Genomic DNA, 26,566 nt, shown 5'->3' on the forward strand with positions numbered 1-26,566 from the left:
TTAAAAAAAATTATATAACCTACATGACACAAGTTTTCTAAATAGGGTGTTATTATATTTAGTGATTGTAATGGTAACCCACTGTGCAAAGACCTACTGTAGTTTAGCCGTCTTACAGACGTGGTCTGGACCAACAGACTCATTATGGACATGAGGGCCCAACAGTGATGACCAACACATGCAGCCCAAGCCCTGTTGGGCCCCTACATAGCCCCAAATGATGATTTCCCGGTGGCTGTAGGTCCCACTGTGGGCAACCCTTCGTGCGCCACATTTTTGCAGAGAGATCCAACATGGGGGCCGTAACGGGCATATTTGCTAGGTTAGGGTCTTGTTCATGAATGAGGGGAAAATGGAGCAGGGGATTGATAAATTAGTGCTTGGTCTGTAGTAATGCAGGTGGTTGTGCCTGTCTGTCGTGGTGAAGAGAGAACTTAGCCAGAAAAGCTGTTCATTAACCGGTCCATCTACGTTCCAACCTTCAAATGATCACACTGGGCTTGATTTGGATTGTGTATGGTGCCCCAAGATAACTTTTGTTGTGAACTGGTTTAATATTACTAAACAGAATTTGAGATGGATAAAGGGTATTCTAAGAGACAAAATGCTAATGATTCAGACCTTCAGAGTAAAAATGAGGAAATCAGTTTGAGGAACAAACGTCTGCAAAATAAGGAAACAGTTAAAAATAAAACTTAGTAGAAGTTACACAAGCCTTAACTTAAACTTCAATTACATGAAAATGAGTTAAGGACAGCTAAGAACAGGGGCGCCTCCAGAAAATGTTGATGGGGTGGCCAGACGGGGCCAAAGACATCTTTGGGGTGGCACACCAAATTGGTCCTCGTGGTAACTCTGGGAGAGTTTAGCCAGCAATTTTCTACCCTTGGGGGCGACATTGACTAAGAAGTGTTGTTTTAACTAAAGTAAACTTTACAATAGTTGAGCGTGAGCAGAACTAATAGAAAATATGCACACAAAATGTCATTTAAATAATACAATTGATTTTAGTTTCGCCTGTTCGTGTCAACATAATTAATTCAGTTCAGTTTATTTATGAAGCGCCAAATCCCATCAAGGCACTTCAATAAGTAAACATTCCAATACAGTTCAGTTCATTAAGCCAACCCAGCAGGTTGCATCGAGTCACTGACTAGTGTCAGAGTCTTTACAGCAACCCTCATCAGCTCACAAACAGATTCCCAGCTGTTTACACACACAAACATCTGTCAGTCCACAAGAAAAAGAAGACATCTCCAGTGGTTGAATCTTCATTCAGTTTCTTCAGTCAAGCTTTTTAGAGTTAGTGGTCTGCACACACACACACACACACACACACACACACACACACACACACACACACACACACACACACACACACACACACACACGAACAAGTGCTTCTGTAGAAGTTCCTCCACCTAGATGACTTATCAGTGAGTGACTAGGACTCATTTGGACTCAGACGAACTGAAGCAGGAGCCTCTCTGATGGTTAGGGGTAAGACACATTCCTACAAACCTTTGCTTTTGTTTCTTGGCTCTTACTTGGTTCTCCAACTTATTTGTTCTGATCATATTGTTTCAAAATTGTATCAAACTGGCAACAGGACATTGTAAATATTAATATTGTTTTCTTTCTGTTTAACAGATATTTCCCAGCAACATTTATGTATAAGATGCAAACAACAACATTTAATTATGACAACGGTACTGGCGCTCAGAATTTTTCCTGGTTTGATGGGTTATGTAGTGGAGATGAAGACAATAATCTGGGAGCTCAGCTGTCCATCCTTTTCTACTTCATGTTTGCCTTCAGTCTCTTTGGAAATGGCCTGGTCCTGGTTATCATCAATCGGTGAGTGAGCTAACATCAGTGCAGTTATGAGTAGATGCATTTTAAAACTCTCAATATACGTTTGTATATTTATTTATTTCTAAGAAAACAGTTATCCTTCAACCAAAACCATTGTCAATAAAACATGTCAAGCAGCTAAGAATATATGCAATATCTGTATTTTCATCTACAGTTGGTACAAAAATGAGCTATAAACATATATAGTTATTTATAAGTGGTATTATGGTAGTATTTTTGAACATCTGAAAAGCTCCATTCTTTTTACATTTTAGTTACTTTTTGAGGTCTTATTTAAAAAGAACAACAAAAACAACAACTGATGGGTCGAGGTGAGGGATGTTTTTTGTTGTTGTTTTAAGCAATACAGCTCTTTTTAGGCATGTTGCTGTGAAGCTCGCGCACAAGAATTTCACTCGCATGTACTGTACCAGTGTACCTGCACATGTGACGTGACAATAAAAAGTGATTTGATTTGATGTAGTGGAAGTCTCAGTCCAGAGGTGGCAGTAGTGCACTTCAGAGCATGCAAGTTGTCGTTAAAAATCAAAGAAAAAGAAAAGAAAGAAGAAGGACACAGACATCTTATCTACTGTACATAGATGCCTAGTGGAGCTGCCGTAGTGGCCGGCCGTCATCTTGGACGGGTTCTCATTCGCCTCCAGTGCATTTGTACTGAGGAATGTGTTTACCCATCTAAAGAACATATTTTATTATGCTTATCACAAAATCAGACATATGGTATGGCATGATAATAAAATGTAAATTATATTAACCCCCTCAGACTCAAAATAACGTATGATAAAAGGACGAACAACTAAGTCCTTCAGGGGTACTTCTGAGTTAAAAAATGCTCATGAAATACGTATGTGGAGTTATCAGGTAGGTAAGTTTTAACTGTTGCAAATCTGAAACGCCTGCCTCCAGAGGGTTAAACAAAATAAATGAAAATATAAAAAAGTTACAGTCGGACTAGAAATGTCAACAGTGATCCCACGTGATCTGTACAGGGCTTGGGACTGTCGTCATCACCAACGTGGCTGCCATGTTGGCTGCCTCCGAGTCCTTAGTTGTTACTCCACATCCCTGTATTTTCCACATCCTTTTTGGGATTTTAACATGTTGTTTAACACTTCCTTTCTCCCAAAGCTGCTTCTCCTTTACACTGCTTGTTTTCACAGTTTGTTTACATTCATAATATGTTGACCACATCTCACTATGCAATGCATATTCATGTGTGATCCAAGCCCTATTCAATGATGCGCTGACTGTTGCAACTGTAGACTGCACAAAAAACAAGTTGCCCACACTGTACTGGCTCCAATTGGTTTGGAGAGTGAGGGACCCATCCAATATGGCAGCATTGCTGTTACACTCTCCAGCGCCTACCAGGGCACCTATGTATTCATGTCTATGGTTAAAAATGTCCCAAGTGAGCAGACAAGTTTGCACAAGTATTTTAAATGTCACATAAACCTGAATGAACTCACTCTCTCCTTTGTGCACTTCCTCTGCATCTACACTTTCTGCTGAGGTGTGATTTGTTTTGATGCATTACAAGCTGAACTAAATTAAATGTTGCAACTTCTAGGAGGAAATGCATTTTCTGAAGTAGCAGTTAAGGTTCACACAAAATCACTGTGACCCGTAAAGAGAGGCCTGGAGGAAAAAGCACCAGTTTGCACCACAATGTGAACCAAATTTAGCCTAATAAATCCTTTTCTACCTCACCCATCCTAGGTTTGAGAGACTGACCACAGTGACCAACATCTTGCTGCTGAACCTGGTGTTGTCCTCCCTGATCTTCATGAGCAGCCTTCCCTTCACAGGCATCTATATGCAGCTTTCCAACTGGATCTTTGGTACAGCTATGTGCAAAATTGTGGGCAGTGTCTACTATCTGGGCTTCTACAGTTCTGTTCTGTTTCTGACTCTGCTCACCTTTGACCGACACCTTGCTGTTGTGTACTCATTAGCTGCATCACAAGTGAGGAACCAAAGCTACGCAGTAGCTTCCTGCGCTGTAGTGTGGATGGTTAGCAGTTTGGCATGTATCAGGCCAATGCTTCTACTCAACACGTTTGTGTATATGGATGAGAAAACCTACTGTGAGGAGTATCCTGGTGCCCTTCCTTATGTTGATGTGGAACAGCTGAGAACATCTGGATTTTATATTCAGCTTTTCCTTTTCTTGATCCTTCCTCTGGTTGTTATCATCTACTGCTACGTCAGGATAGCCATCACCGTCATTTCCTCCAAAATAGCTACAAAGTTTAGGACTGTAAGGCTGATATTCTTTATTGTGCTGTTGTTTTTCATCTGCTGGACTCCTTTCAACATCACAATGCTGATGCACGATGAAGTCTCTGACTGCGAGGAAGCACAGAAGCTTGGTTACGCCCTTCAGATCACTCGTAACATTGCCTACATTTACTTCTGCATCAGCCCCATCTTCTATACATTTGTTGGGAAAAAATTCCAAAACTATTTCAGACAGCTGCTTGTGAAGCGATTTCCAGGCTTGAAGAAGTACGTATCTGTCAGCGAGAACAGCAAAACAAACATGTCAACAAAAAGTACACGAAACAATGACGGGAATCAAACCGTGGTTTTGTTATTGCAGGGAAGTGCCGTGTGAGTTTAGGACACAGTAAGTCTGCGCCTGTTAGGGACTGATTAGTGTTAAAGTGTCTTTGAAGGACGAATGAAACTCTCTGTATTTAACTGTGAAACCAGTTTCAAGTTTCAAATGCAGGTGAATTGTTTTGGTTTTGCAGATGTTTTGTTACGTGAAACAGGTTATAAAGTTACAACAGAAAGCCACATCATGTCTCGTGTAGCTCATCGCAGCACCAGAAACGGTGACTTAATATTACAAATTAATAAACCTTTTTACTTCAGACTTGATTGTTAAAGGGAGCCAGTTCCTAAGTGGGCAAATGTTTAGTTCCATCTTTTAGTTCTTTTTAAAACACAGAAAGGTTTTATTTACCTGCAACGTTTCGTTTGCGGCTAAATGAAATGTTGCAGGTAAATAAAACCTTTCTGTGTTTTAAAAAGAACTAAAAGATGGAATTAGAATTTCAACACAGCAAGAACACACCAAAGAGGTATTTAGTGCCTGAACTATTTCAGCACAATGCTCTGCTGTTGTTTTGGGTTTAGCTCGTATTTTCTAGTTGATTGATTTTGTGTTTTGGTATAAATCATTAACCTAGTGTCGCCCAAATCAATTTGACATAATATTCACAGAAAACTACACAAATTAACCTTTTAGCTAGGATTTGTAGTGCTTTCTGCTTTGACTTTCACTTTTTTGTACATTTTAATCATTTCCCTGAATCAGCCTTTAGTTGTCTCCAAACAATGCGCATTTCTTAATTATGCTTTTACAAATGTATATTTGAAACATTTACAGTGAATTTATTTTGAGATTTGAATGTAGAAGAAAAAGTAATAAGGTAAATAATAAAAGATTTGAAACGCTAACTGGGGTATTTTTTTATTTGAGCATTATAAAGTGAGGTGAAGTTAGAATAGATGGTGTTCCAACCTCAGCTGACACACAGGGAGCTACTGTCACTGACTACCATCGTCCTTGGCTTTATTTATATTTACGTGGCTCCAGGTAACAAGTCATCTTAAAGCACTAAAAAAGTCCATCAGATCAGATCAAATCCAGTTTGCAGTAAATTCAATTCAGTTTTAATAAAATTAGAGCAAAAAGCAAATTTGTTCCTAAATAAAATAATTTTGCAGGACGTGATCATATCTTCCGGTTAATGCAATGCTTGTAGGAACATGCAGGATGTCATAGAAAAGGAAAACTCAGAACAGGAATACATTTCCAGCAGAACCAGTGTGGACACAATGGTGTCTGGCAGGAGAGGGGAGGACATAAAAGGCCTCATGGATGGACTAGCAGCTGGTTCCACAAGAGAAGAGCCTGAGAACTGAAACATCTGCCTCCCGTTTTACTTTAAGAACCATGAGAGGCAACTTCATACTTTCCTTTTTCATAAATCTTCCAGTCTGGGTTATCCCAGCTCACCCCTTTAGTTATGCTTCTTTAAGCTTAGACTACAGACTAACCACAATTCCTCACACTGACTTTAATCCCTTTACTCCGCATTTCCTGTTGCTGCCATTAGCTGTTTTTTCCCCTCTTCATCTTCCATAGAATGACTGGCCAAGTCTTTGTTCATCTTTTTCTTGTCCTTTCAGACACCAGTTGGTTCATCCTGGGTCTGGTTTGTTATTGTTCAGGTTGTTTTCCTTTCCACTGTCACCATCACTCTGAGCTGATTGGAATGGTGAAGATTCAGTCAGCTGTATATAGGGATAACTTCACTTATTGACATTTTAATGTTAACTAAATATAAAAGGTAACTACTGCTGTGAATCTGGACCTGAAATCAAGTGATCTCAACAGTTTTCCTACTGAGCTTTGAGGTGACCTTTGTTGTGAACTGGTGATTCATCAGTTAAATGAAGGAAGTAATTCAAACATAAACATCCCAGCAACAAATTCAACTGGTGGGACGTCTTGACACAATTTCTTTTATTTATTTATTTTTTGTAGCTTATTAAGTTGACCAGGACTTGACTTAAGAGATTATTTTAGCAAATATTACATTTTGGTTGAATACTTTTATCCACAGAAAAGTGCTCCAGATGCTGCTGCTGCACTCTTCATCTCAGACTAGTTCTTCTATTTTCTGGGGTCACCAGCATCTCACCTTCAAGTCAAAACTCACACTAAAACCATCGTTGCAACCAAAAAAAAAAAAAAAGCCAGAAATCAGAAGTGTCTTGAGCAGAGTTTTGGACCACTGGAAGACAAGCTAGTCCCTTGTTACTGAGACAGTTTACAGTCACCAGATCTCAGTCCATTCCAGCACCTTAAGGAAGTGGGGGAACAAGAGATGTACATCATGGATGTGTAGCTGACAAATCTGCAACTAAAGCGGTGAATCATTGGGAGAAGATGCCTCTGTCAGGGGACCATGTCTCCCACCTGCAGTGTGTGTCAGTCTTAACCCAGGCCTCTTCTGTTTGTCCTGGTCAGTGTGGTTCCTGCTGGTCTGAGATCTGTCGGTCAGTAAGCATGCATACATCACCCAGCAGAGAACAATGTCCATTTCTTACAGTCATGTTTTAATGCATAAGTCATATCAAATGACCTGTAATGTCAAAAATCTAAACACATATTAGGTTACTATTACACAACAGTCAAGCCCACGGTCTAGGACTTCCGTCAGATGTACTGCAACTTTTTCATAATAGGCGAGCTTGGAGGGGCGTTGGTGCATATTGTCCCCACGAAAACACGTGTTCCCCACAGAGAATGGCGGATGACTCTGCAGCAGCCCAGGTCGTCAACGTGGAAGCCCAAGCGAGAGTATCGGTCATCAGTCTCAAACAGAGTGTTGTTGGTGTACGCACCAAAAAACTGGGGAGGAAACCACATTCATCATTTATATCATTTTCTGATGTCTAACTGTTCAGTTGGATAACAACACAACACATTATACATGACATATCGTTAACACCATGGTGCAAAAACGAGCCTAAAGATCATGGCTGACCTTAAAACTTTATATGTAAAAGAATCATGTGAACTTCTTAACACTGAAAGCTTAAATCTGCACAATAATTCTGCATGATAAAAACTCAACAGGTTTCAATTTTAAAAAACACATCCGGAGCCTGATAGAACACTGACAAACAGGTGGATTTAACACTAAGTGGAAGAAGCGTCTTACTGCTAGACCAGAAGATGGATCAATGAAGTCTGCCCAGAAGCCGTCTCTCTGCAAAGCAGAGCAGATCTCCTTGGCTGCATGAACAAACTGCAACAAACAGGTCGTTCATGAGATGGTCTGTTGGAAGGTCACAAGCTGAGTCCATTTAAAAATAAGTTTACTTAAAACACAAAGTTGGCTCCGACTGTCAGGGTAACACAGAAGCCAGCAGACTGACTCTGGTGAAGAACGAGTCTTTTTCAACTCTGTCAAACTTTTATTGTGTTCCATGTGAAATAAAAACATTCAAATTAGAATCTCTCTGTTGGGCACTTGTTCTTTCACCAGTATAAACATTTTATTCACAGCAAGAAGTACAACATACAACTTGAAGACAGTAACACCAAAGTTTAAATGTTTACGTTTAACTACCTGATATTACAGGGACCAGTATGCAGCCGTTTCCATGGCAACAGCATGTGGCTTTTGATATTCTTATATGGTAAACATGAAACAGGTTATCCTGGTGATTAGCGTGGAACTCTTCCATGGATGGTGAATCATGACCTCTGACCTTAACCCTAACCAAGAGCTTTATGTTGTTCTGGTCTCTTTGGTTCTTAGATTTCTGTAGAATCGGTTTTACAGCCGGAGCCTTTCATTGTCGTTTTTTTGGTACGTTTCCTCCCCTTGTTTATTTTTCCTGCAGTGCTGCGACGGAGGAGCGACGCCTGTCCTGTCCTTCAGTACCACACCATGTGTTCAGAGGAGCTGTTCTTCAGCACCACACCTCCATTATCTTGCAGTCTGCGGCGCCTCCTCCCGCACTACCTGGCTCCGCCCTGAACTACCAGCCAAGAAGAATCACAATCAGCGGCTGGTGGAAGAAGACATCTGGAAAAGATTCTCAGAGAGCAGCAGACCTGAGATGCCTGTGTTGTCTCCTAGGCGTACATCAGAACATCTTTGTGGCCGGTGTGGATTATTGTATTTTTGGCAGTTAATGTTTAGGATTTTTGATTAAACGCATATTTAATGGAGGCTAGAAGGGGGTTCTGGCTGTCTGGTTGGGGTCTGGGGTTGTGGGCTGCTTTGCTCAGCCTTGGGCGGGGGATCCTGCTCATCAGCACCCCAGCAGAAAGGGTCGAACTCTGGGAACCGGTAATGGTTGTACCCCATGTGCAGCAGTACCGGGACCAGAGTGAATAGGGTGTGTATGGGGAGCATGAGTGGGTGTCCGGAGTGCTTTTTTTTAAGTCTTTGGTTGTATGTGTATGTGTGAGCATGGGGGAGGGAGTGTGTGTCTGTGCATGGCTGTATATGTCAGGTGGGGCCTTTGACTCCTCCCCTCTCCTGGGACTTCTTTTGATGATATACATCTTCGTCTCCCCTCCCCCTGCCACACCTGGTTTGGAGTGCGGCGCCTTGGTCTGCCTGAGTGTTCGTGGCTCCCGGGTCAGGGGGTTTAAGATTTTTGGCGTCCGCCTGATCAATCCCGGTGGCTGCCTGGTGGGGTCTGTGTCCCTGGGCTCTGCTGGGTCCCCGGCAGGGGTGGTCGCCCCTGGGTCCAGGGCCGCTGGGTTCCGGGCTTGGCCAGCTGGGGGGAGGGAGGCTGCAGGCGGGCCTGTGGGCTTGCCGCTGATATCTCCCGGGACTCTGCCGGCGTGGGCTTTTCTGGTCACAGTCTCCCTGGGGTCCCGGTGCTCTGGGTCAGCTCCTGGATCTCTGGGACGTGGAGCTCCTTCCATCTCCTACACATCTTTGGGGGGCAGATCTGTGGCCCCTCACACTCTCTATTGGACACTCCTATAGAGAAATCTTACATATACAAGCGTGTGTAAACACACAGATGCTCACATGGTGCTCCCATAAGTATGGACTTGGGCATTTTCAACACATGTCTTAAGGCTGTGGTTGGCACTTAATACACTGTGATTCATCATTGATTGTTTATTTTTCTGGAACCCCCCCTTTTTGTCTCTTCCTTTCTCTTTCACCTCTGTCTCCGTGTCTGGTCGGAATTACAAAGCATTCAAAAAACTAATAAAGTTTTAAGTATCAGGCAGACGCTTTGATGCTCCACCTGAGAGTAAATCTGTAAGGCTTGTCACCAGCATTCAGACATTAATTCCGTTTGCCTCACAGCCAAACAGAACACAGGAAAAAAAATAAAAAAATAAATGAATAAATAAATAAAATACACGCACGTTTAAAAACTGTTAGTTTTGGGATTATTGCGGGAGGGGAAGTCCTGTTTATAGGCACCAGAGAGATCCTGTTTAGAACAGCGGTTAGGCATTAGGATGTTTTCTAGTGGTGTAATAAAAGAGGCAGAGTCCCTGTTTCTGACACAGTGGTGTCCCAGATTAAAATAAAGAGATGAGTGGGTAATCATTTTTAAATTTTGTGTTCCATTACAGATGGTCCAGCTAGAGCACTTAGAGTAATAACTCGGTTCCCTCTTGTGTGGACGTGTATTTAAGAGGTCAGAGGTCATGCAACTATTCCCAGTTAGGCATGTGTAAAGTTTTACCTCCGGAGCCAACAGCAGTTTACCTGGTCAAGCATTTGTTCTCTCTCCTGTTCCACATCAGGACTCCATGCTGACATATCATTCTGGGTTTTGTGGGCCACTGTGATTACCATCATATCAGAGGATGGAGCCTCAGGAAACATGGAGCAGAAATCTGAGAAATTAGAGAAACATCTAATAAAAACTAAATAAATATGGTGAACAGAATTTAGATAAATCATTTGATTTACAAACATTTATTAAAATATTCTGCTAACACTTTTCATGTCTGATGCAGTATAGTAGATGTAATTATTTGCTTTAGGACTGGAGCAACATCTGTGCCAAATGAAACCTGGTATAAAAATTCCAAATGCACGGAGGTAGGGCCAAGCACCTCACATTACAGGTCCCAAAGGGACGTTATTTTTCTTTGTTAGAGGCTATAAAATATCAGAGTTCAGGTGTAAACTGTACAAAATCTTGCATAATGATATTCTGCATAATAATAAAGAGCAAGGCCAGATTATAATATGGGCAAACTAGGCACAGGCCCAGGGGCCCACAGCCACAAGGGGGCCCATGCAAGCAGCAGTCTTTTTTTTTTTTTTTTTGTGCAGCAGTCTTAATGTTGGAGAAAAATGTTGAGAAGTAATGAAAATTGTGCCCACATTTTCTAAGTTAACACACATTTCTTTTAACAATGGTAGTTTTTGCATCTTTACTGTTCCTGCTTCAGCCCTCTCCCCCTCCCCCTGCGCAACCGCCGCAAACTCACTGATGCGCCTGCAGCCCCTCAGAGTTCCTGCTGATCTAAACATTGAAAGAATCATTTAATTTTCTGCTCCTCACTTCTGATTACCTTCAATGGTGTCTGTTTGTTGCAACCACCAGGTACAAAAACAAACTTTGTTTTTATTTGACTATTTTTTCTGTCCTGTCTGTTTATTATCTTCTTGCATCTCCTCTCAGTTCTGAAGAAAAACTGCTACATGGCTTCATATATATTCACCTTATGAGTTACCTTTGAACTGCAATTAAAAAAGATCTCCCGACCGCAAAAAAAGTGGAGTGCGCGCCGGCCGCACCGGTGAGGAGAAATCACCATAGGACGAAGCAGGTTATACGCTCCGCAGCAGTAAAATGCATCAGGCACAAATAAAAGACAGAAAACATAAAAGGATATGAACCGACATAAACGATCGCGTGTTAAATATTTTTTTTTGAGGTGGCGACACTTTGAGAATGTTACTGAGGCCGTTCTCAGGACGCATCTGTCTGGAGCGCGTCAACGATCAGAGCTCTGCACCTCTCAGCTCTAAATAATCCCAGCAGAGTCCACATGAATAATGTAATATAAATAGAATGATGACCGTTTACGGGCTAAAAAAATAGCCTACAGTCCATCTTCCCTTATGTGTTTGTGGCCCTGCGGATTTTTCTAACTCTACCTGCACTTCTTATATGTACCTCTCAACGTAGGACTCTTTCATAAGGGTACCACACCATCAGCTACGTCAGCCCAGACAAGAGCAGAGAAAATAGAGACAGAATAGAAGAAAATTCTGTCTGGATGTAGATGGAGATTACATTTTACAGCAGCCTGATCATCATTTAAATACGTAAACCATCACCTGGCTTCTAGTCCACGCTATCACCATTATTTTAATAGGTGCGTTTGTGTGTGTGTGTGTGTGTGTGTGTGTGTGTGTGTTTTCCACTTCAAACACTGATCTAACCAACCAGACCAGCATGTCCAGTAACATATTAATGTTACAATTACACAATTTCACCTCATGTAGGCTAGGAACATTTCACCTGCCGTGGCCCGACCGCTTCTGCTCCACATAAACTTTGTGCGTGATCAAATGTCTCTACAGGTGCTTTCTGAGCTGAAGAGGCTATTCTGCCTCAGACAAACTGGATCCGTCATGCGTCTCCATACTGGAGACGGGAACAAGCGCTATTCAGCCAAAGTTTCATAATCAGCGAACATTTTTCCAAGTGACATATCCCTCAGAGAGACCGGGTTTCCAGACCGCTTCAGGGGAAGGAAATCTTACCGCATCGCTGTGGTTCTGTACTGCGCTGCAAACCCCTCTACAGATCTTCAGCCCACTGTCCACCGTGTGCGCTGCGAGCTGCGCTGAGCACAGTGTCCAGTATAATGCTGTGATGTTCTGATGGAAATCTTTTCTTGATTTATTTAGTTACCGATGTGCGTAACGATTAAAATGTCAGCTCATCTGTGTGCGCATCAGTGTGCGTCAGGATTCTTTCAAAACAACCAACATCCTTGAGTTTATCCGTCAAAATAAACAGTCAAATGGAAATATCTGTAACCTGCCGTTTAACTGTTTTGCCTTCTTGTGAAGATTGTTGCAAAGAGAAACAATTAAACTTGATTAACCCCAGAGCCATGCGCACTGCGCTGTACTGACTGTAAATGAGGGGGGAAACGATTTAACTGGATCCTTTTCTTTTCAACATGGTTTAATGTAAAACTTTCATTCAGTACAAACTTTAGTTACACCAATCTAACGAGACAGAGCCTGGATTTGTATTCTGAACAGTTTAAACATGTTTAAAATGGAGACATGAGTGACACGTCTAAAATTCACACCTGCTCAGCTATTATGGAAATTAAACTAACAAGATGAACATAATTATTTTAGGCACAGACAACATCCCCCACACTTTTGAAAATATTGCTACGCACCTGCTACCTGTTACAAATTGTGAAGGGGAACGTTCATTTTCACAAAAGCTCCATCAGCTTTTATACAATGTCAAGATAAGGAAGGAGACAGGAGACAAGATGAGGAATGAGACAGGAGACAAGATGAGGAAGGAGACAGGAGACAAGAGGAGGAAGGAAACAGGAGAAAAGAGGAGGAAGGACACAGGAGACAAGAGGAAGGAGAAATGAGACAAGGGGAGGAAGGAGACAGAAGATAAGAGGAAGGAAACAAGCGACAAGAGGGGCAAGGAGACAAGAGGAGGAAGGAGACAGGAGACAAGAGGAGAAAGGAGACAAGAGGAGAAAGGAGACAGGAGACAAGAGGAAGGAGACAGGAGACAAGGGGAGGAAGGAAACAGGAGACAAGGTGAGGACAGAAACAGGATACAAGAGGAGGAAGGAGACAAGAGACATGATGAGGAAGGAGACAAGATGAGAAAGGAGACAGGAGACAAGGGGAGGAAGGAGACAGAAGACAAGAGGAGGAAGGAGACAGAAGACAAGAGGAGGAAGGAGACAGAGGACAAGAGGAGGAAGGAGACAGAAGAGGAGGAATGAGACAAGAGACAAGATGAGGAAGGACACAGGAGACAAGAGGAGGAATGAGACAAGAGACAAGATGAGGAAGGACACAGGAGACAAGAGGAGGAAGGAAACAGAAGACAAGAGGATGAATGAGACAAGAGACAAGAGGAGGAAGGAGACAGGAGACAACATGTGGAAGGAGACAGGAGACAACATGTGGAAGGAGACAGGAGACAAGAGGAGGAATGAGACAGGAGACAAAACAAAAAACATGCAGATATTTAACCATTGTATCTACATAAGCGAGTTTTAATATTGACAATGTTATGAAATGTCTAAAAAGTGCTTCTGGGTGGCAGTAATGTTGGGGGAGGCTGGGTGGGGTGGGGGGGTGTGTGGGCTAAGCACATTGTGCCCATGGGCCCCTGCAATGATAACCCGGCCCTGATAAAGAGAATAGTTTAAAAGGCAAAGCTGTCAAAAGAAAAGGAATATTTTCCCAGGGCAGAGTGTTTACGACGCATCAAACAAAACTCAGAGCTTTTAGCAAACAACAAAACATTCAGTTATCAAAAAACGCCTGGTGAAAAAAAAGATGTACCTTTTTTTAATGACTCAGGGCAGGATTGTATGGCACACTCGACTGTTGAGCTGTCAAATAATTGTTCAGTTAGGCGGAAATCATGAGAAAAGGCTGGGTCCTCTTTTTCCTGAAAAGACACACACACACACACACACACACACACACACACACACACACACACACACACACACACACACACACACACACACACACACACACACACACACACACACACACACACACACACACACACACACACACACACCAGTTTACAAACTCACTTGTCTGTTGTCAGTGGATCAGTAAAGCAGCTATATATAAGTTTATATCTGATGCATCGCTTTATGTTCCTAAAATCTAAGCAGAAGCATGTGAGCTCCCTCTAGTGGTCAAGATTTACTCCAACACTTTTGACTTAGGTGGCCTGACTGAACGCTGTTCAATGTCACCTGAACGTTTTCCCCACAGAACCACCACTTTAATATTTTTGTTATAAATGGTGACTTTATCTGGTGAAGCAGGGATGCTCGATATCAGATATGGATGGAGACGGCAGTATAGCTTGATCTAAGCCATGGAAAAAATTTTCGGTAGTCGCACCACCAAGAGAAAAAAAATCCTAAATGTGTATGCTCTTATAGCTTGTGTACATTCCTGGTTAAGGTCTCATGAGTGGTCTGTTCTTTCAGAATAAAGGACAGAACATCACAGCTGATGATGGTGATGATGAACTCAACTGTCTTCAGGCTCGTTCCTTTGTACTATTGCTACAGGAAAAGACAAAACGTTTAGAATTATTAAAAGACAAGCTGATGTGCTCAGGCACAGCAAACAGGAGCTTTCAGGTTATTTTCTCACTCACCTCTGTGTACCTGTCCATCCTCTGTCATCATTTAAAATTAATTACACAAATCTTCAAACAGCTGATGAGTCACAAACATCCTGAAGTGTCTCTGCTGGACAGAGCTGTCCGATCTGGTGACTGGTGGGTTTTTAAACAAGAAAAATGTCCTGAAAATTGTCCATGTGAGTCCCTTGCTTGACCCAAGTAGGAGTTGAGACATCCTCTAAAGAGTAGTCTGTGTGTCCAAACTTCTCACATGAAGCCGCCCTACTATATACCCACTCGACCTCCTTCAACCTACACTGCTCCAACCTATTGCTCCTACAGTAGCCGCAGCAGTCACACATGTGATTAATGCTTCACTAACATCCAGTACACTTCCCACCTCTCTCAAGCATGCTCAGGTTAAACCGCTGCTAAAAAACATCACTTCCTCCTAATTTTGAGGAGAATTACCAACCTATATCTCTCCCCCAGTTTCTGTCTAAAATCATCGAAAAGGCTGCCTTCAAGCAGATCACAGAACACCTCTCACAAAACTGTCTGCTTGACCCATACCAATTTGGGTTCAAAAATGGCCACTAGGGATGTGAATCTTAGAGCAACTCACGATTTGATTCGATTCTGATTCTCTGGGTGTCAATTTGATTCAGAATCGATTCTCAGTTTAAATCAATTCACAATCAATGTTAACAAAGAGTGACAGTTCTAGGATTAACTACTTTGTTGTAAAGTTAGTTAAAGCTATGGGACATTTTTATTTTACTTTAAACTGGTCATGCTAAAAAAAAGCAAATTTACAAAGTAAACTAAAGTGATTCTAAAACTGTAAACAGAAGCAATCTTTTGACCAAAAGGCAACATTTATTTTTGTTTACCTTGTAAAATATAACACATCTTTAGGTACCTAACAGTAGCTTTGAAAGTAATACGGTCAAATACTTTTCAAGTATGTGTGGAAACAAGTTTAACATTTGAGTCCTCAACCTGTTTAAAAAAAGTGCCTTAGATTTCTTACAAAGGAAAAGGCGTTCTCTCATTTATCAATAACTCAAAATAAATACATGAGTAATCCTGAGCCCTCACTTATCAACTTAGAAAATAAATATGAGAATATCTCAAATTAATGAGTAAGGAAAAAATTACATTCCAGTGCCCACTTATCAGCAGATTCAAAAATAAATCATCTCAATTTATGGGACCACAAAAGTAAACGGAGTACTAACTCTCCTAACAAAGACAAAAAAAAAAAAAAAAAAAAACAGACAAAAGTGCATCTCAACCCTGTAACATGCCAAACATATGAGTTCTTGGGATCGATTGTGAAGCTTTGTGAATCGATTCTGAATCTTTATAAATAAGAATCCCGATTCAGACTTGAATGGATTTTTTTCAGCACCTCCAATGGCCACTCCACCAAAACAGCTCTGTTAGCAGTGACAGAAGCCTTAAAAGATGCTAGAACAATAGCCAAATCCTCAGTACTTATTCTGCTTGACTTATCGGTTGCAATTGACACAGACAACCATGTCTTCTCCTACCAGTGATATGTCGAGGACACCCAGCTAGTAACGTCCAGCAATGGTCAGTTTTTAGGTACCGTTTGACCATTCAACATCTGGTCAAAAAGGAGACACGACACTGCACATGTCCCCTTTAAATCAGTCTGCCTTCATCCCACCAGCTGGAGCTCAGAGCCTGCAGCTCTGAACCATCGACATATAAATATTGGACAATGGGTTTCCATAAGCTCCAATAACACGTTTTTGAAGATAAATGGGAGGTGGCCACCACCACCATTTTGACCGGGTCACAGGTTCCGCCAAGCCCAGACAATTCCATAAAAGGGAAGAGAGGTGGAGCTGAGGGTGGGGCTGTAAGGCTGGGATCAACTGACGACACCCAGTCGAACTAGCTACAAGCTAACCTGGAGCTAACCCAAAGCTAACGCGGAGGTGGAACTAAGCTAATGGAGGTAGCAACCTAGCTACAACCGGAGTTAACTGTGCACAACACCAGAGCTTCTGAGTCAGAGATACGCCGGGCTGACCGCTGGGTAAAACCGGGTGGAACACAGAGGTCTCCCGAGAGCTCCACAAGCCGGCAGCCGCACAGCAGACAAGCGCCGCTGCGATCTGAGATGCGCAGAGCTGCCGCTGGGGAGAACCGGGTGGAAAGGTTTCCATCCCAGAGCTCCACAAGCTGGCAGCCTGCGTAGCAGACAGAAGCCGCGATCAGACAGAGATGCGCAGAGCTGCGGGGAGGGGAGAACCGGGTGGAAAACAGAGGTCTCCCAAGAGCTCCACAAGCCGATAGTCGGAACCCAGCTCCACCAACATGTTATATTTCAACCCATTTTCTAAAGTGCAGCATTATGTTAGATGCACTGGGTTTTACCCTATTACATTTAAATTTCATGGTTAAACAGTACATGTTAAAATCTAAGCTCAGCTCGGCAGTGACCTAAAAAAATAAACATAATTTTACTTACCGAAAAAAATGAAGTGGAGACTCCTTGGACATTCTATTAGTGCAATTAATGCCACAGCAAGTCATTTTGTCCAACAATTGCACAAATAATATCCAAAAAGAATACACAAACACAGAGACTCAAAATCCTGGAGCAGTTTCCAGGCCAGGCCGAGGCTCTACTGAGGCTTTTCCACGGAGCTAGCTCTGTGGTCACGTGGGTCTGATGCTCATTAATTATACCGAATTTTAGGCTTTTAATACACTTAAACAGAAGAGTGAGAAAAAAATTCACCCCTCTCAGAGTTGTCATGAGTGTAAACTAGATCATTTAAACCACAAACATGTTTTGGTACCAGGCTGTAAACATGTTTATTTCTACTGTGAAATTGGTATTTTTAACATGGGAGTCAATGAGGATTTGCTCGCTTCTGACACCAGCCCCTAGTGGATGAGGGTGGAACTGCAATTTATTTCATTTCCGGGTTTGCCTCAATTTTTCACCTGCATTGCGGGGGCTTGCTCTGGACACAGATAATGAAAAGTCAACAATAATGTTCTTTCCTCAAGTTCCAATCTTTCAGGATTCTTCATGCCTCCATATAAGGAACACCCGCAGCCCAGATTAGTTGCTAAATCAAAGAATGATTTCCTAAATTAAATATGAACTTCTACAACTTATAAGCTAGATAATCATTAAATAAACGTTTGTTTATTGTTTCATATAATAATTATAATATAATGAAATGTTTCATTAATCTGTGCTCAATGATTGAGGTTTGAAATGAATGTTATGTTATGATTACAGTGATTGAAATATGTTTCAGCATGTTTATATGACAAGGTCATCACCACTTGCACTCACACAAGAACAAAGCAAGGTTAAGTTAAACTCATGACACATAAATAGTCCTTTACCCAGATCAGAGCATCTGGTATCAAAGAAGGCGTGTTTCTGAGATTTTTGGTAATATTCCTCAAACTTGTCAACCTCTGGTTGGCTACACAAATCATAACATGAGAACATTAAAACCAGATCACTCTGGTGATTCATCAGTTCTAGAGAAAGCTTCAGACCGGCCATCTGAAGCAAAACCCTCTTTAACCCATCAAAGCTTTAAACACGTCGTCAAAACCTTTTTGCACCTGTAAAGCTGACACAGCAAACAGTTCCTGCAGAATGAACTGATCTTGTTCTGACTCCTTAAAGAGTCCCAGGCGCGCGGTTCCATCAATCTGTCGTGACCCGAGACATCTGAGGACTGAAGAGTCAGTGCCACGGTATTCAACAGCCCTTCGGTGCTGAGGTCATCCTACCTCTGACCTTCGGATCCACCAAGAGGGTCTCCAGAACGGGTGAAGTAGACACACATTTAGCGTCTGATGTGCTTTTGATAATAAACAACATCATAGCTTAACGCAAACCAAATTCTTTTGCATCCAGAACTCAGCTCTCCTAGATACGGAAGTTCTGACTAACATCACATTCACACATAGGCTTCATACACCACATCTAGTTCCATCCATCACAGTAAATGCTTAGTTAACTTGTCATGTTTTAATTGTTGGTAAAATAAATTCAACCTGACTCTTTTCTGAATCAAAACGAAGTGTGTGTACAATCCCTTGATAAATAAAGAATCCTAGACTCTTCTGATTAAACACCGTAAAGACCAAGCAGGTTGATATTCTATATTTAGATATCACAGCTTATTGGTCATAAGTAGAGGTAATATATATTGAGCTCTTAAAGCACTCAATTTACCAAACCCTACACAGCTCTATATGTCATTCCTGCCGGACAACCTCACAGTCTCTGCACGAATCTCAGACTGTCTCTCTGACATATCAAGATGGATGAAATCCCACCATCTCCAACTAAACCTCTCAAAAACCGAAGTCATCCCAGCAAAACCACCCATACGGCACATTGTCTCAATCCAAATGGCCGCTCCGGTCATCAAAAGATTGGCGGCTAGCAGTGTCTACACCACGATCAGAACAATCCAGACTCTTTTCATGTGTTGTTGACCTACCAAGCACTACCAGAACAGGGGCATCTTTGTTGATTTCCAATAAACTCCTGAAGACTCAGCTCTTCAGAGAGCATCTTCTACACTAGGACCCTCCCTGCACTCTACTGTCTACTCCTTGTTCACTTCCCTTTATAATTCATTATGCTGCTTTACTGCCACCTAGATGTCACGGCGTGCGGGTGAGGTGAGCGGAGGTGAGGATCCAAATGCAGGAGAAGCAGGGAGGCAAACAGACCGGGACATTCAAAGGTTTTAATAAACCACGCAGGACAACGAAACAATGAGCCGACAAGACACAGAACTGAGAGGGTTTAAAAACATGAGCTGGGAGCTTGGGTGATTGGAAAACGAGAGGCAGGTGGGAGTAATCAGGAGACACAGGACTGAACAGACTGGGGAGACAGAACAGGTGTGACACTAGGACTGACTGATTAGCTTCATTATCACTTGTAAGTCACTTTGGACAAAAACGACTGCTAAGTACATAAACATAAACATAGTCATACTGCATACAGCCCCAAAGTCATGAGTGAAAAACACACAGAAGAAAATTGTATTATTATAAAGAGGTTCTCGTGCTCTGAAGGCCCTTCGTGGGGCTTTGCTGCAAGAAAGTGATGCATGTAATAAAGCTAAAGTTATTTTCATAGTTGTACATTTATCAATATTTAGATGCATTGTATGGTAAATGGACTTACAGATAATTCTCCAGTGAACTGGACCAGTTTTAATGGGTGTCCCTCTTTGCTGGATAGCGAAGACTGAAGATCCATCATGGTCTGTGAGACCAAATGCTTTTTCTCCTCCTCAGCTGCTTTCAGGCTGCAGTTGGAATCCCCCAAACCAGTCAGATTTCCAAAATGGTCTAGTCCTGAAGCGTCACAACCACAGGGGCACAGTTAATCACTACTACATGAATACATTTTATCACGGATATGTCAATTCTCTTTGGAGGAAAGTCACAGATTTATTATTAACAGAGAAATAAGTAAAATAAAAATTCTGGATATTTTTTTGAGTTCTGAAAAAAGAAACAGAGTTCTCCTCCTCCCCTAAGGACCAATAATGTCAGCTTTGAATGAAACAAAGGAACCAGCATCCTCCAACTCAGTGGTTCCCAATCTGTCGCGACCCCCAGATGGGGTCATTACAAATCGCAAGGGGTCCTCACAAGAGGTTACTAATAGGTATGCACAATATATTGGTATTAATATCGGTATCGGCTGATGTTAGTCATTTTTAAACCTTATTGGTTCAATAAATAAAACTGGGCCAATATTAACAACCGAATATTTTTTCCATTTTGTTTCCATTTCTGTATTTTTCAGAGGGTGAGGGGGTAAAATGTAAATGGTAAATGGCCTGTATTTGATGTAGCACCCAAGGCGCTTTACAACACAATCAGTCATTCACCCATTCACACACACATGATGATGGGTAATTGTTAAATCATATTACAGTAAATGGTAATCATCTCAGAACCATAGATGCATGTGGTGTGTGTGTGTGTGTCTGTATATCAACCAATATCAGTTATTGGCCATAACAGCGGTATTAATATCTGCTATCGGCCCAAAAATGACATATCGGTGCCTCCCTAGTTACCAAGATTATATTTGTAAACATTACATTTCTAAAACCTCAAAAACACATCCAACCATGTAAAACAAGGAGAGTAAGTACAACAACCTACAACTGCTGTTTATATTTTGCAAATCAATTTTTTTAATGAATCACTTTTAGTGCATGCATGCAGACAGGAGTTGGAAAAGAAAAGTGGTCTAGCACAGAATATAACATACCCAAGCTAACAGGAGTGATGCCCCCCCTGGGCTGATGGGAGCAGGACGACTCAGCTGAGACAGCTCTAGTTCCTGTCAGACTTTGTGCCAACACGTGGATCCCAGGTAGGTACTTCATCAGCCTGGTTCTGTTGCCCAGAACCTGAAGGTACAACAACAACTTTCACAACAATATTTAGAAATCTACTACATTTTTGTTTCAGGACATTCATTCATAGACTCCTAGACTCACAGCTCAACAAAGATTCTGCTCACTTAAGAGTCAGCCTGTTGCTCCAACTGTTCTATACAGACGTAGATAAAACCACTGGTACCCAGACCACCAACCCCCGGCCTAATGTTGCAAACACAATTTTTTATTTTGCACAATGAGAGTTCAGATTGCTGGTGTTCGACTGAAGATTAGAAAAACAACAACAAATGCAAACAGTCTGGACAAAAATAATGGCACCCTTAGAAATTATTAAAAGCATTTTGAACATGGGACCGTGTAAAACCTCCTCCTTGAACTGCTGCGTTATCATGGTGGTGGAGTTTGTGTACTCTAATAATCTCTGGAGCTATGATGTTAGTTTGTCGGTTGTAGGTGACACTTCATCTCCTCACGCTTAGACTACTGCAACAAGCCAAGCCAAACAGTAACGTTCTGAATTGAATGGTTGATTCATGTTCCAACCCTCACGTATGGTAACGGGCTTTGGGTAACAACCAACAGATCAAAACTACAAATGCAGGAAGAAAAACGCTATTCATTAAGACGGGGAGAGGCAGTTGGAGCTTCTGGGACAATCTCATTTTGGTTGCTGAGGCAAAACTGGATCTTTTGGAAAGTCACATGACCAGCTCAATGTTGTTACAGGAGACAGAATCCTTCACCCCGACGAAACTGAAGCATTTTGTTAATGAGGAACGAGCCATAGTGCCTGTAGAAGTAGCGTTACACAAATCACTCGATAACAATGATTGTCTTTAAAGGCTGAGCAACAAACTATTCAGTTATGGGTTACATCATTTTAGTCCAGACCACTTTCATTAGTTCACTAGTTTATTCTGTTGAACCTTAGTTCAAAACCAACGTATGATGTGTTCACTAGTTGATTTTCAGGGTTTTATTTGTGTCTGTTTTAAGTAATTTTAGTGATGATTGTGGGTAACGTGATGGTACCAATTATTTTATCCATTTCTGTTGCTACTGCACACGTTTTATAGTGTTTGTAATAAAAGGGAAATAACATGGAAGGTTGCAGTTAGGAACTATGTCCCACTTACCTGACTTACACAGGACATGCTGGTGTGCAGTGATCAGTAAATGATCTACAAGAGGAAATGATACTGTCACTGGCACATTTACTAATTCAACCTGATAAACGATATGTTGACATGGAACAAGTATAAAATAACCCACAACAGCCCAGATAACATGTTTATCATTTGAGCTCCTGCTGTTTGAAGTCGGGGTCCTTTTCATTCTGAGATGGTGCACCACCCACCCGGGACAAACCATTCCTTTGTTAGGTTTTAGACTGTTTTAACCATCCACCTAGAGTGGTCCAGACTGGTTATTGTTAAGGATTTTAACAACCACATGGTGATGGCTCGGATCTCGTTGCTAGTTTTTTCATTTTTAAAATTTGACCCAGGCCCAACTCACACCACGCTTCACACTTTGGACTTTTTTTACTTTGGGTTTAAATATTGATTTAATTTTCTATGACACATTTTAATTCTGAGCATCATGTTTTCTTTTTTAAAGTCATGGAACACTTGTTTAATACATTTGCAGTGGTCTGGCAGGAATGAATGCCTTGTAAGTCGTACTCTGGGGTAACAAAGCTCCAGTGCATCAGTTTCAGGATGTAGAAGTGAGCCACATGAGAGCTGAGCTTCAGACGGCAGAGTTTAGTCTTATTTACTGATATTTTGGACATCTCCACTCCAACTGGCTAACAGCAGCACGATGCTACCGCTGACTCTGTTTGCTCTGAAACATGAATGTATTATCTCCACCAATAACACAAGCCTGACGGAGTTCTGCTGTGTGGTGGAGTTGCTAATGCTAATGGTTAGCTTCTACTGTTTTCTGGACCAAACCAACAACATTCAAGATGGGTGGGTCCATGAATGTTAACAGTATGTATTTTGATTTTCGTTCTTGTGAAGTGCTTCATGATTTTTTACCTTGAGAGGCGAAATATGAAAGATTGTTTCTTCCTCTTCCATTGCAGAAAAATGTCACACATGCAGACAAAGACACCCACAGCTACATCCATCCATCCATTTTCTGAACCCGCTTGTCCACGTAGGGTCGCGGGGGGCTGGTGCCTATCTCCAGCGGTCAATGGGCAATCAGGTGGGGTACACCCTGGATAAAGTGCCAGTCCATCGCAGGGCAACAAAGAGACACATAGGACAAACAATCATGCACACACGCTCACACACACACATTTAAGCCCCCCTACAGCTACATTTAATATTTAAAAGATTTTATAGTTATTTTTAATCACTGTGAAAAAAGCAATGACTTTCCCTATTTTCTTTTTCTGGTATTAGACATTTCTCATGTCTCAGACCCTTCCCCCTGACTGGAGAGCTAACTAGCGGCCATGCTAACAGGCTGAAGAGGACCATTTTTGGGTTCTGCCTTTCAGGAGTTCATTCAGGTTCATTAATGGTTCAAGAAATGAAATTTCATTTAAGGCCATCAACATTCATACATGTAAATATGCCTTTCTCAATCACAGGGCAGTGTGTAATACTTATCGCTGCATAACGTGTCTTTATCTCATGTCTCAAAACTTTATTTGTTTTATTTTATTCCAGTAAACTTAATAAGGATCACATCTGGGTGTGCACCTCATCTCTACTGACAGCCACAGATGTGTACTATGAACATGAAATTATTTTCAAATGTTATGCTTCTTCATTTTAGCCAGAAAAGCACACTTCTACATCCACCTCCAGAGGAGCTGAAGAGAGCCTGTCTGTGACCTCCTGACTCCAGCCTCAGCCTGATGATGTGAGCATTTAAACATCATATAATACTGGTCCTGGACATGTTTACATCTCACTTGTATGCTGCCATCCATATTAAACACACACACACACACACACACACACACACACACACACACACACACACACACACACACTCCTCTTCATGTAAAAACAGTGTGTGTGTGTGTGTGTGTGTGTGTGTGTGTGTGTGTGTGTGTGTGTGATATGAAGTGGTAGTGAAGTGTTAATATGAAAATGAAATATCTTTTCTGCTACGGTATAATAATATGATTTTGTTTGCACATATGCTTCCACATGCTAGTGGACAGAAGAGCCATGCTGCTTAGCCCGTCAGGTGGACGTTTCCCAGTGGTTCTGGCATTACGTGAGAAGCATGAATAGCATGACTTTATTTCAATTACTTTAGTATACAGTCCTAGTATTAACAAGCAAAATAGTATAAAAAAATAATAAATGAACAAGTACTAGATATTTGTGAATATATAAAAAATAAACATCTGTTATTCTGCAGGAAACTAAAATAAAACGAGAAAACGAATCATATTGGATAAAGAGTTTCAGTGCTGCCTCTAAAACAGTTGGTAGTGATGCATTATAACGTTTTTATAGTCAGAATAATACAAATATGTCTATTTGAGATGTGTTTTGTGGAGAATCGTTTAACAATGAAATAACTTAACAATTTCATTTAGTGGCCAGCGAGTACGATTAATTTGATGATTTTGGCCCTGGTCGTTAAAACTTTATAAACCCTTGATCTGAAGCTATTTTCACAACTGGATGCTTGTTGCTCTGTTTAAGGAGCAGCGCTCTGGAACATTTCGTGTATCACCTTTAATTTTAAACATCTTGCTCTAGGGTAGTTGTCAGAGTGTAAAATATTTATTAGCTGCTAGACTTTATTGTTTGTAAAATGACGTTAGCTGACAGGTCACCATCAACAATAGGTCTTGGTTTTTATCTAGTTAAATAAAAGTTAATAAAATAGTGGTTGCCTATCGGTCACGTGACTGAAATTCTGACCACCATGTAGTGAGAGAACAGCTCAAGTATCAGTCCGCGCTCGAAGTTCTAAAAACTCGGTAACACTTGGGTTTATTATTGACTCAAGCACACCAACAAACAGCATTATCTTACCCAACGGTCGGCTGTGTATGCAGAGCAGAACCGGAACCAGAACTATTCACAGGAGCAGCCTTTAGTTCAGCTCCTGCGCTTCTCGCACAGAACAGGCTGGAAAACAACTCCTCCCTTTTCCAAATCTGATTTAAAACGTAAGCGTTAAAGATCTTCTATCGGTCCACGATCCAGACTACTGGAGTCCTGAACCTCAAGGTGTCCTGCCTGAGTGCGCATGCGCATCATTCTGTTGTTTACGAACATTTTAGTGCTCGGTACTGCCCCTTCTGTTGGGGAGTAGAAACTACAGGTTCAATGATAGGCAGGTAGGCAAAATGAAGTCACTGCTGTGATTTTCCTACCATGCAGGCGTGTGTTTTTTTTTTCAGGCAATGGCACAGTCAATTAAACAAGGTAACTGTTATGGCTCAGAGCCATTTGGGGTTTTCCCTGTGTGTGTGTGTGTGTGAGAGAGGAGATGCAGCACCTGGCTCCAATCTCACTAGATTGCCTCCTGGTTAGATTCTCTCAGCTGATCCTGATGACCAGCAGCAGGCCAGCAGCATAAAAGTCAGCCAGCCCTCAGTTCAGGGAGCAGCAGGCCAGGGAGGTTCTCTCTGATCTGTTGTCTCCTCAGCAGCTTTTGGTTTTGTTTTGTTAAATTTTATGTAACAACTTTGAGAGCTGGGTTTAACCGTTTGTCTTTTAGGGGTAAAGAACACTTTACCCCTTCACTTGTTTTAATTAAGACATCACTCGGAAATTTTGGAAAAATACTGTGATGGTCTTTCGTGGTTTTTGTATTAATTTGGTTAATATGAGTTTAGTTGTTACTCGCTTTGCGTTGCTGCTGATGTGTCTTGTTAATCTGTGTTTTGAGTTTATATTTATGTAAATAAATGTTGTTTTGTTACTTTTAACCTGAGAACATGCGTCCTCATTGTTACCCCAGGCCCCCTAGACAGCCTGGATCGTAACAGTAACAATTAGTTAAATAATATAAGTCATTTAGTGCAAAGGAATAAACATAAATGGCCATGCAATTCTGCCTGAAAAGGAGTGGGAAGAAAAAAATTTTACATAATCCCACCCCAGATTACCATTCAGTGAGTAAACTTGAGCTTCACTGTTTATTCAATCATTATTTTCCTATATAAGAGTGATTACAGGCAACTGTAAAGTTTTTACAGTTTAACAACAAATTATACCAACAATGGTAAAGGAAAAATATCAACAAGGAACGATAAGTGATAAGACAGAGTAAACGACAGAATAAATTAAATTAGGGATTCTCATCTCTATACTTTGTCCAGACCTTATGTT

At 41.4% G+C, this 26,566-nt stretch overlaps 2 protein-coding genes across 5 annotated transcripts; one reads left to right on the plus strand and one right to left on the minus strand.

Moving 5' to 3' along the window:
- The first annotated feature begins 1,370 nt into the window (after positions 1 to 1,370).
- LOC139061500 (C-C chemokine receptor type 1-like) lies at positions 1,371 to 4,604 on the plus strand. 2 transcript variants are annotated; one of them, XM_070552131.1, is made up of 3 exons: positions 1,371 to 1,500; positions 1,651 to 1,857; positions 3,595 to 4,604. In XM_070552131.1, the coding sequence occupies exons 2-3, from the start codon at positions 1,670 to 1,672 to the stop codon at positions 4,490 to 4,492; spliced, it is 1,086 nt and encodes a 361-aa protein (XP_070408232.1). In that variant the 5' UTR covers positions 1,371 to 1,500; positions 1,651 to 1,669; the 3' UTR covers positions 4,493 to 4,604. The 2 variants fall into 2 exon arrangements, with proteins under 2 accessions (XP_070408232.1, XP_070408233.1); XM_070552132.1 differs by lacking the exon at positions 1,371 to 1,500 and having other exon boundaries at positions 1,542 to 1,857.
- A 2,386-nt stretch (positions 4,605 to 6,990) lies between these two features.
- On the minus strand, positions 6,991 to 25,485 carry mmadhcb (metabolism of cobalamin associated Db). Of its 3 annotated transcripts, none has more exons than XM_015966911.3 (8): positions 25,262 to 25,485; positions 22,379 to 22,423; positions 21,110 to 21,251; positions 20,006 to 20,178; positions 13,977 to 14,085; positions 10,155 to 10,285; positions 7,620 to 7,706; positions 6,991 to 7,306 (listed from the first exon to the last, which is right to left on the minus strand). In XM_015966911.3, the coding sequence occupies exons 2-8, from the start codon at positions 22,394 to 22,396 to the stop codon at positions 7,112 to 7,114; spliced, it is 855 nt and encodes a 284-aa protein (XP_015822397.3). In that variant the 5' UTR covers positions 22,397 to 22,423; positions 25,262 to 25,485; the 3' UTR covers positions 6,991 to 7,111. The 3 variants fall into 3 exon arrangements, with proteins under 3 accessions (XP_015822397.3, XP_070408235.1, XP_070408236.1); XM_070552134.1 differs by lacking the exon at positions 25,262 to 25,485 and adding an exon at positions 23,288 to 23,397; XM_070552135.1 differs by lacking the exon at positions 22,379 to 22,423 and having other exon boundaries at positions 25,262 to 25,460.
- Between the last annotated feature and the right edge of the window lie 1,081 nt (positions 25,486 to 26,566).

Source organism: Nothobranchius furzeri, chromosome 6, assembly GCF_043380555.1.
Source record: "Nothobranchius furzeri strain GRZ-AD chromosome 6, NfurGRZ-RIMD1, whole genome shotgun sequence".
Taxonomy (NCBI): Eukaryota; Metazoa; Chordata; class Actinopteri; order Cyprinodontiformes; family Nothobranchiidae; genus Nothobranchius; species Nothobranchius furzeri.

Bases quoted from the DNA above. Each gene is read 5' to 3' on its own strand.
- mmadhcb (XM_015966911.3), bottom strand. The intron at 20,179-21,109 runs GTATGTTATATT...GTGACGCTTCAG, and splicing joins CATCACTCCTGTTAGCTTGG to GACTAGACCATTTTGGAAAT. The intron at 14,086-20,005 runs GTAAGTCCATTT...GTGTCTTTTCAG, and splicing joins AGTTCACTGGAGAATTATCT to GAAAAAGAGGACCCAGCCTT.
- LOC139061500 (XM_070552131.1), top strand. From the start codon at position 1,670: ATGTATAAGATGCAAACAACAACATTTAATTATGACAACGGTACTGGC. The intron at 1,858-3,594 runs GTGAGTGAGCTA...CACCCATCCTAG, and splicing joins GTCCTGGTTATCATCAATCG to GTTTGAGAGACTGACCACAG.